General features: G+C 44.3%; 1 protein-coding gene across 2 annotated transcripts; it reads left to right on the top strand.

Moving 5' to 3' along the window:
• Positions 1-2067: 2067 nt before the first annotated feature.
• LOC6629422 (uncharacterized) lies at positions 2068-6092 on the top strand. 2 transcript variants are annotated; one of them, XM_002054318.4, is made up of 5 exons: positions 2068-2436; positions 2988-3137; positions 3219-3669; positions 3741-3888; positions 3944-6092. In XM_002054318.4, the coding sequence occupies exons 1-5, from the start codon at positions 2290-2292 to the stop codon at positions 5985-5987; spliced, it is 2940 nt and encodes a 979-aa protein (XP_002054354.1). In that variant the 5' UTR covers positions 2068-2289; the 3' UTR covers positions 5988-6092. The 2 variants fall into 2 exon arrangements, with proteins under 2 accessions (XP_002054354.1, XP_070063068.1); XM_070206967.1 differs by having other exon boundaries at positions 3204-3669.
• The last annotated feature ends 3463 nt before the right edge of the window (positions 6093-9555 follow it).

The following is a 9555-nucleotide window of genomic DNA, read 5'->3' as shown; positions in this document are numbered from 1 at the left end:
CGAACATCCACTAGACACACACACACACACACACACACACACGCAGCTAACCAACAATGGCAACTGTAATCAAAGTTATTTGGTTGAAAAGTAACTTACATAACTGCCTGTAAACTACGAAACATATACACACACACGCGCACATACATACCCGCATGTATGTAACTCTGTGTAATTTCAAACACATTGCGCATAACACAGACACAGATACACACACACACACTACCATACGCAAATAACACAACATGATGTACATGACATACTTTAAAGGATTTTGATACAACATTTTAACATAGTTGCTTGCGTATCAGATGCAAGAGACGTTTGGATTACCAATATTCCCAACTGTGCAGTTGCATTTTCAACTTTGTATGTAACTGATATGTTAAAATTAAACCTAGTTATAGTCTGTCATGGGGCAGAAATCGTGAAACAATTGTACTAAGAACATAGAAAATACCCGACCGCTAACTATACAAACTCTCTTTCTATTTTTTTCTATCTCTCTCCCCTATAATGCTACATATAATTATAGGTTAGATATTGTAACTAGCCTGTGTGTGTGTGCTCACTACAATAGCTGCGCGACAAATGTGGGTATCACATAATAATATTAATACCCTGTGTTATCAAAGTAAAGAATTACAGTAAACTATCAGCCCAAACGTACACACTATCGACAAGAATCACGCAACCAACCTACCAGACAAACCCCAACCACCCACTATATCAAAATTGTAGCGAAATGCAGTCAAATTGTCGCACTGTGTAGTGGCCGATCATTCCATATCGAGACCGATCGATCGATCATTGATCCCAGACCCTCCTCCAAGTTATCTTTAGTAGGCGGCGTGGTCGCTGCAGCGTCGTTGCTTGTTTTGTAATCAGTTTAGATTTGCCATAAGTGCAATGTATTAGCTAAAAACAAACAACAAAGAAAAACTAAAACTAAACGAAAAGAATACGCTAAATGAAATTGTACACGAAAGCTTTAAAATATGATCGGAATATGGAAGAGGGATTTGTATGTCGTAGTCAGTAGTTACACGTTAAGCAGCGCCCCTGACTTTGTCGGGAGAGGGGGCCCAATGTGTAACTAGTGCCTTACTAAAGATAAACGCATTACCTTAACCTTTATACAAATTTACTCATCATAAACATAAACTAAAAGAAAAGAAAAAAAGAAAAGATAGCAGCCCATGGATAATACAAATGGCAAACGTTAAAAGCTAGCGATTCAAGTCAAGCGTATAAAATTAAAAAAATTATATTCAAAAATTTAAGAGATTATATTTACATGCCCAAATCCATATATATGTAGCAGGCATTGCAGCATTTCTGCTTATAAATGTACACAATTAAATGATATAATTATAAAGCCACATGCTATTTACACCAAATACCAATACCATATATAGGACGAACCGATAAATGAATATTTTTCCAAAAATTCACTTAAATACCACAGAACTATAAACTATAAAAGTCCATTGCAGAGCAGACCGAAAGAATGGTAAAAATATATTAGCACACCAAATATGTATATTTAGTAATTGAGTTTTGAAACAATAACAATAACAATAAATATATGCATATACATATGAAGCTTAAACTATGGTAAACATCAGTGCAAACAAATATTAATTCACTTTATTTTATGACAAACGCTTTTTACAATAAACTAAAATTCATAATTGTGTATTCGTCAAAAATAAACACTAATTTTGCCTAGCATTAGTTTAAGAATGATAAATAAAATGTATTACATAACTAAATGTCAACAAACAACAAGCTTGAGCGAATAAATCTTCTACAATATAGATAAATACAAAAGCTTAAATGCAAATGGTTTTATTTCTTTAAAAATGTTCAAAAGTACGCATGGAACATTTTAAAGCATATAGGAGCGCGCGCAGACTAAAGTTGCATTGCGATAGAAATATCGATAAGCATGCTATCGTGAGCGCAAATGTTTCCAAGGCTCTCGGTGTGAGGGTACATGTGCCTAAGCGACCAGTGTTAGCTAATAGCAATAACAATTTTGGACGAGAACACAATTAAGCGAGTTTAATTCTCTCTTTAAGCAGCGAGAACAAGAATAAGCGAAAACTGCAATATTAGAAAATGTGCAATATGCATGCGTAAATTCGAATTGAAAATCCGATTTTAATCAATTAAAATAAGACTTTAACAAGTGCAATACGCCCATGCGTGCGTACAAGTGCAATTCACAATAACACAAACAACTCGTGCGTTTTTCCAAGCGGCAGCAAATTACGGCCAACAGCCATGAAGAAGCGTAACTCGCGCTGCAATTCGGATACACAACAGATGGAGAGCGATGGCAACGACTTAAGCCTGTTGCAGCGACCCCTCCAAACTGCCCACACAGGCTTCGAGGAGGCCCGACGCGCCTACGAGAACGGAACCAGTGAGGTAAGCGGCAGCGTTAACGGAATCGTAGGCGTGTAGGTGAGCTGCGTACGTGACCCAACAGGGCCCCAGAATGGCGTAATATAAACAAACCCAATGTACAAGCCCTACTCATAGCGCATGGCTCCTTAAACAGACCAAATTTGTTTGTCTCTATCCTTGTGTTTTGCCTACTTACAAATAAATAACAACAGCGATATTTTGAACAATGGAACATATACGTTTTCTAGCCCAAAGATTATACGATAATACAACAATATATCAACAATATGCTATTTGCTTTTGTCCAAATTAGAAAACTCTAAACATTCATACTTATTTATCGGAAATATGTAAGAATGAAAATGAACGCGTATGTTTTACTGTTTTTGTTATTGCTTTCGCATATGTTTTTAACGAACATCCCCTAAGCTGGAGAAATCAAGTGCGCAGCCCTAGAAGTCGGCTCAAAGGAGCTTTTACTGTATATGTGCGTGTGTCTGTGTGTGTATGTGTGTGCGTGTGAGCCCTGTACTTAGCCCAAGGATTAATTCATGTCCCATTGTCCCATACAGGTGCGTCGTCTACTCAGCGAGGAGTGCAGCCTCATCTATGAGTGCAACGTGTGCCGCAATATGTTTCGCAGTTTGGCCAATTTTATTAGCCACAAACGTGTCTTCTGCTGCATAAGCGCCCGTGTAACGAGCTATAATACCAGATACGCAGTGAGTTAGCCGTAAAGCCAGTGTCCAATTTAAGCTATCCATTGGTTTGTTTCATGAGTCAACTAGTCACATTGCTTACAGGATCAAAACTCCACGATGATAATTCAGGCAGGAGCCTCACAGGATATTGAACACATGCTGCGCAGTCGCAGCACAGGCTGCTCGCCGGTGCCTCGCGAGGCGCGTCCCATGCGTGGCAGCATGCGCGATTTAAGTGGCGTCATTGAACGCTTACGACGCGAGAAAGCGCCTACTGCCGGAGGTAAGCAGCTGCCGCCGGTGCTGCAGCTGGAGTCGGTGCCGACATCTAGTCAGGCAGTCTACCAGACGATAAAGGTCGAACAAGACGATAGCATTAAAACAGAGCTGAACGAAGTGCATCTCATGCTTAATCCAGAGCAAACTATCGTAGGTCCCGATGGTAAGGCGATGAATCCGCATCAATACGAGCGACCAAGTGGTAGCGATTCGGCTGAAACACCTGAGCAGTCGGTCAGCGACGAAACGGAAACGAACATTCTCTGCGAAATATGTAAAATACCTAAATCATGTTAATAACATGAGTAGGCTTTGAATTTATTCCTTTTTCTTTGTATGTCCCAGGCAACTTGACTTTTCAGACGCAAAAGACACTGGAGCTGCACATACAGAAGCATCATTCATCGTCAGCGTTTGTGTTTCAGTGCCCAGCCTGCTCGCTTACTTTTCTGCAGGCAGCAGCTGTCATACGTCACCTCTCCAAGGATCATAAGTGGGTATGCGGGATGCTCACTCTGATACTAGTTACAATTTTTTTACTTTGCCAGAAAACCAACACGGCGAATACGCATGATGCGGAACACGATCCTGAAACGCCGCATGCAGCAGGGTGATGTCCAGCCCAAGGGACCAAGTCGTGAACTAAAGCGTCTCCAGTTGTCCGACGATGTTGTCGGACAAGTGCCCGAGCGTACTAATCCAAATGGCGAACAACGCAAGATCATGTCGCTGTGCATTTACTGCGAGAAGTCGTTTGAGCGTCGTGCAGCGCTATCCACGCATCTGCTAAACTGTCGCGCCAAGCAAGAGGCGTTGGCCAAGCCAGCACCAGCCGTTAAGAAGCTAAAGCCCATCTCAAATGGTGGCAGTGTTTCCAATCTGGATATGCTTGACGAAAGCCCCAGTTCAGTTGCAGTGGATATGCAGAGCCTTGACTCTACTGCGCTGAATGAAATGTTTGCCGGTCTGGCCGAGCAAAATGAAAACTATGCACCGGGGCTCCGTACCGTATCGCTGGACAAGCTGCAGCTGCAGCAGGAGAGCGATTTATCTAGCGAGGAGGCGTCCAACAGCGAAGACGAACAGGACGACCAGGAGGAGCGGGAGCTGGACGAACAGACCAGCGTTGACGAGACAAAATCGAAAACAAAAAAGAAGCGCAATGTGCCCATTGAGAAGCAGCTGCGCTGCCGCTGCAAGATCTGCAATAAGCAGTTCAACGCGCTCGGCAATCTGCGACGCCACATTTCCATGTTCCATTATCGTGCTCGCCGCTTTGGCTGCACCATCTGCGACTACCGCGCCTTTCGCCGTTACGACATAGTCAATCACCTGGGTTTCACACACAAAATTGAAGGTGATCGCGACAGGCTGACCGAGCAGTATGTGTCCACGCATGAGTGCGAGTACTCACGCGATGATGTCGATGGTGATATTATACTGTTAGATAAGGAGCAGTCAGCGGAGTTGGAGCTAGCTACCGAGCCAAAGCCGGCACCCAAAACCTATGAGAGACGTATGAAGCGCGTTAAAACAATAACTGAGCCACCGGCAGAGATTGCGCCCAGTTCGCCCATAGCCGCAGCCGCTGCTCCCGCCTTCGTCATCAAGGAGGAACCAGAGGAGGAGCAATTGCAACAGCCCGTGCCCAACAAAAAGCGTCGCAAGTCGCGCACGCAAATTTCACCAGACACTGGCGAGCGCAGCGCTGAAAAACGACCCATACGAAAACGCGTTAAGGCCGTCAACAAAGATTTTGTCTATGATCTTGTTAGTTTTAAGGCGGATCCATCTGGTGCACTGAACGCTGTTGAGTCGATGCGAGCCAAACTGCGTCGCCAGCCTGGCCAGGCTGTAGCCTGTGTGGAGTCCAAGCCCAAGCAATGGGAGCCCTATATAACCGAGGACAAAAAAGCCCTGGTGCGGGGCATCACACGTCGCATAATGCTTAAACTGGTCAGCGAAGGACGCGCAGTCTCTGCAACACTTCCTGAGCTGCCTGCCGAGCGACCGCAAATCCGCCCGCGTCTCATTTCCTATACGCGCAACGATTGCAGCCAGCAGAATGTGGTGGACACTGCTCCAGTAATCAGCGTTAGCGAGAGCTTTATTGAGAGGATTGCCAAGCGCACGGCAGCCGCCGGCAAGGATGCAACCATCACCAATCTATGGCAGAAGGTAAACAACGCTATTGCGCAACAACGGAAGCCGGAGGTGCCGGATGCGTTCGCCGTCGCTGAAGTGGAAGCAGTGTCTGAGCCCCAAGTGGAGTTAGACGCGCTGTACAAGACGCCCAACGGCAAGCACAGCCTCAGTACGGTGCTTCAGCTAACGCCGCCATCGCCTCCGCGCAAAGGGAACGCGACGAACAATGCCTTGAATACATCCGCTAACTCAGACGTGGCAATGCCTGCTTCGCCCTTGCCAGCCACCGTTGTGGAGTGCCTCAGCAGCATGGAACCTCCAATGGCAGCGAGTACGACCGCAAAGTTTCCAGCATTACCAAAGCCACAATCTGTACTGCAGGCATCTGCCAACGGAACGATTCAATTGACATTGGACAGCCTGCTTCGTGCCGCACTGCAGAACTGAGCGGATCGTTCGAACATTCTGCGTCAGAGTTTGTTATTAGCTGTTTTCGCTAAATGTTAACTTGACCTCTCATTTAATGTTTAATATAGCATGTAATGTTTTGAACTGGTGTCCTTATTGTATACTCCCATGTTTTTTCGCATCTGTGCGTTTCCATATCCATTTTATGTTAATGTGATAAAAACTTGAGTATTACACAGCTTCAATAACCAAATGATAAATGAAAATTGATGTATATGAAAACCCGTAGCATAATTTTTGGCAACTAGCTAATATTAGACGCTTTAACTCAAGTTAAAATGGCATTTTAAAACATGTTTTAGTGAAATTTGTCTATCTAGTTTATAGTGCAAGTATGTATACGAAGTTATGTAAAATTGCGGCATGCTTAAAGCAGAATATGCTACTGTGCTTTTGTGACACGAGCACGCACGACTACAATCTCTCAAGGAATGGGTCCTGCTTGTTCGTGTCACGAAAGACATCTGGACACCTAGCTATATGGGTTATATCAGCCAAGCGATTGTATATAAAAGAGGAACTACTTGCAAGCCTGTGCACATGATCCTCTGCATACATATTTTGTAAACTCGTTGTTCAGTGTAATAAGTAAATGAATGTTGTACAAGATAGAGCCTTAAATCAAATCACCAAATGATAATAAAATTTATTTTAATCACCAACAACAAGTGCTTAAAACTTTCGCCAGAATTTTGCTTACCTTGACTCATGCTTGTCGCTCAATTGATAAAATATATGTATTTATATAAATGTGAGATATAGCATGAGCAGGTCATCTATATATCTGCCCCATATGGACATTTGTGTGTATGTGTATGTGTGTGTGTGTGGCCTGTATTACTGTGCAAGAGATTCAATATCAGGATGCTGGTACTGTGGCTGAGTCAGTTGCTCAACAATGGAAATTGTGTCACGGTCAGGAGAATGAGCGGGCGCTAATCAAAAACCGGGCCACACACTTTAAACGACTGTGTGTGTATGTGAGTGTGTTCTGGGTGTGTTTTAGACACAAACATGCGGAGAAACACAGCGAACGAGAGAGAGAGAGAGAGAGAGAGAAAGATGGCTCTGTGAGCGCAGCTGTGTGTAATTGGAAACCGAAAGTGAAAACGCCCAGGCCTTGAAAGAAGCTGCAGGCCACGAGGCGGGCGACACATTTTCTCCAAGAAATGAACTTAAAATTGATTTATTTGCAGCGGTGCGCAACATGGGAGCAGCTCGAGCTCAAGCTCAAGCAGCCAGCAAATGCTGCCGCCCAGCACTGCAGCATCAAATTAATGCCACTCACAAAGGCATTAGATTCCAATATGTACAGCTCTGGGGGCTAGTTTGCCCATTGCCGCCCCCAACGACCTCCCTTAAGTCAACATTGTGCCTCCTCTTCAGGCACTGCATTTGCTTTTCTTACTGCTTAACTGATTTGAGACTGGGCTGGCATGCAAAGGCACGACCTGGCAACGGCATCGGCATCGGCATCAACCCCGTCCAGGCTGGAACAAAAGAACCGCCAGCCCGCAACGATAAAGTAAAGCTCCAGCTCTGGGACAAGAGTTCCAGCCACGAGTTAAGTGGCTGCAGGTGTGCTAGCCAATTGTTTATTGAAAGATCTGCTTGATGTGTTCCATAAATGCGTTGTTCTTTTTGTTCTCCTTTACCTCACTTAAAAGCAAAAGCATTGCATTTGAGTTAAGCTGTCGGCCGTGTGCAGCCATCATAAATAATAGACTACGGTAACACGCCAGATTAAGAGGGTTCCAGTCATAAATCGGTAACCATGGCAAACAACTATGCCACATTACGGAACTGCATTCATAAGCAGATAACTCGGAACATTCTCGGAACATTCTGTTGCGTTGCATTTTGTTACTTCGCTGTAATGTCATCAAATTTGGCAAAATGTTCGCCAGCTCACAATTCGTTTTCGCTGTATTTAAATCAGGACTCAAACCGACCGTCACTTCTGCAATGCAGGCTTCTATATTAAAGGGATTTTAAAATATGCCATACTCTATACTGAATCAGGCATTTAGGGTAAATATGTGGCTTTGGGTGTTAATAAGAAACACGCAGGATATAAAGTAAAGTCGATTGAGATTGAGATTAAGATATTAGATTTTATAGAAATTAAATCTTTCCGATGGTTGGCAACGGGTCTCTACTTCACTTTAACACAGAATGTGTTCGCCAAGTAGGAGCCCCGCTCATCACCGTAATCATGCCGTTGCGTACAAGGAAGTTTGCCTCCATACCACAAGTAGAGGTTGGCCAGGCAGCGTCTAATTCTCATACGCGAATCTGGGCAACCACTTATGCAGGATTAAGTAGCCAAGCCCGCAGCTGCTGGCTTACGACCGAAAGAGGCGAAACTCAGAGGGTAGCTGGGCAGTGTCTCCCTCAGAGTGGAGCGCCAGTCAGCGAATGATCGCAAGCCTCAACGGCACCATAATTCGCCAAACACGTGTGCTTCGAGCGCAATGCGTACTTATGCGTACTTGTGCTGGGGCTAAGCCTGCTCACATCCACATCGAATAAAGACGAACACAAGGCAAATTCGAATTACAGGAAGTAGGTCGCCGCAGGCGAATGCAAGCGGCTGAGGATGTTGACGAGATGAAATAGCGACCAAATTCAGCGCAGAGCCAACTGGTAATAGTGAATGGACCAGACTCTCTACCTATCTCACCTACAATATGAAAGGAAAGCATATGACGGATGGGTCGCTTAGTTAGGATGACGGGGCGCCGGGTCCGCCGACTTAGACTCAGTGGGAAAATATTCAATATTTGCAGGCGAAAATAAGAGCCATAGAATTTGGGCTTCCCTCACTTTGAAATAGACTGTATTCATAGGTAGAGATCTAAGCGCCTCAAGCACATGTCTGAGCCAACTAATAGGGTAACTTTCTGATAAGTGTCAGAATTTGCTGGAATTCCAAGAAACGAGGCTGACGATTTAGCAAAAAAGTAGCATATCAGTCCTCTGGAGAGCGGCAACATTTGATGGACTAGGACCTAGGCATAGAAATCAACACGTTCCTAATTAGCTTCCTGGCCTGCTATTGTTGGTTACAGGCAGCAATCCAGGCTATGGCTGATGAATGTCGGCAGCTGATCCAAAATTCACAAAATGAGCTATTCAAGAGGCGGTCACAGTGCACTTGACTCTGCTGATTACTTATAAAATGGTCTCCTACTCGAACGATGCTTTCCCGCTGGGCATGGGCAGCGCCTGCCGACACACACGTCTGCCCCTTAATTAATAGCGTGCACCACTGACACACCCCCAATTAGGAGGCTTCCGGTCAATAAATAGGTAACCATGGCAAACGCCAGCGACATATTACTATGCAGCATTTTAGGAACTGCACACGAGCGGTTGGTGTCATGTCTGTTCTCGGAACATTCTGTTGCGCTGTAATTTTATTACTTAGCTATAATGCAATCACAACCGGCAAAATGCTCGCTAAAATCCTAATTAACTTTCAGTGAATGCATTGCACAGCTGCACATTAACGAAAGTTACAAAAATGTTTTAAAGCTGTAATGTT

The sequence above is a fragment of the Drosophila virilis genome, chromosome 2 (genome assembly GCF_030788295.1).
Source record: "Drosophila virilis strain 15010-1051.87 chromosome 2, Dvir_AGI_RSII-ME, whole genome shotgun sequence".
Lineage (NCBI taxonomy): Eukaryota > Metazoa > Arthropoda > Insecta > Diptera > Drosophilidae > Drosophila > Drosophila virilis.
The sequence above is the reverse complement of the archived record's forward strand: the minus strand, read 5'-3'. Positions and strand labels throughout refer to the sequence as shown.

Bases quoted from the DNA above. Each gene is read 5' to 3' on its own strand.
- LOC6629422 (XM_070206967.1), top strand. From the start codon at position 2,290: ATGAAGAAGCGTAACTCGCGCTGCAATTCGGATACACAACAGATGGAG. The intron at 2,437-2,987 runs GTAAGCGGCAGC...TGTCCCATACAG, and splicing joins ACGAGAACGGAACCAGTGAG to GTGCGTCGTCTACTCAGCGA. The intron at 3,138-3,203 runs GTGAGTTAGCCG...TGAGTCAACTAG, and splicing joins GCTATAATACCAGATACGCA to TCACATTGCTTACAGGATCA.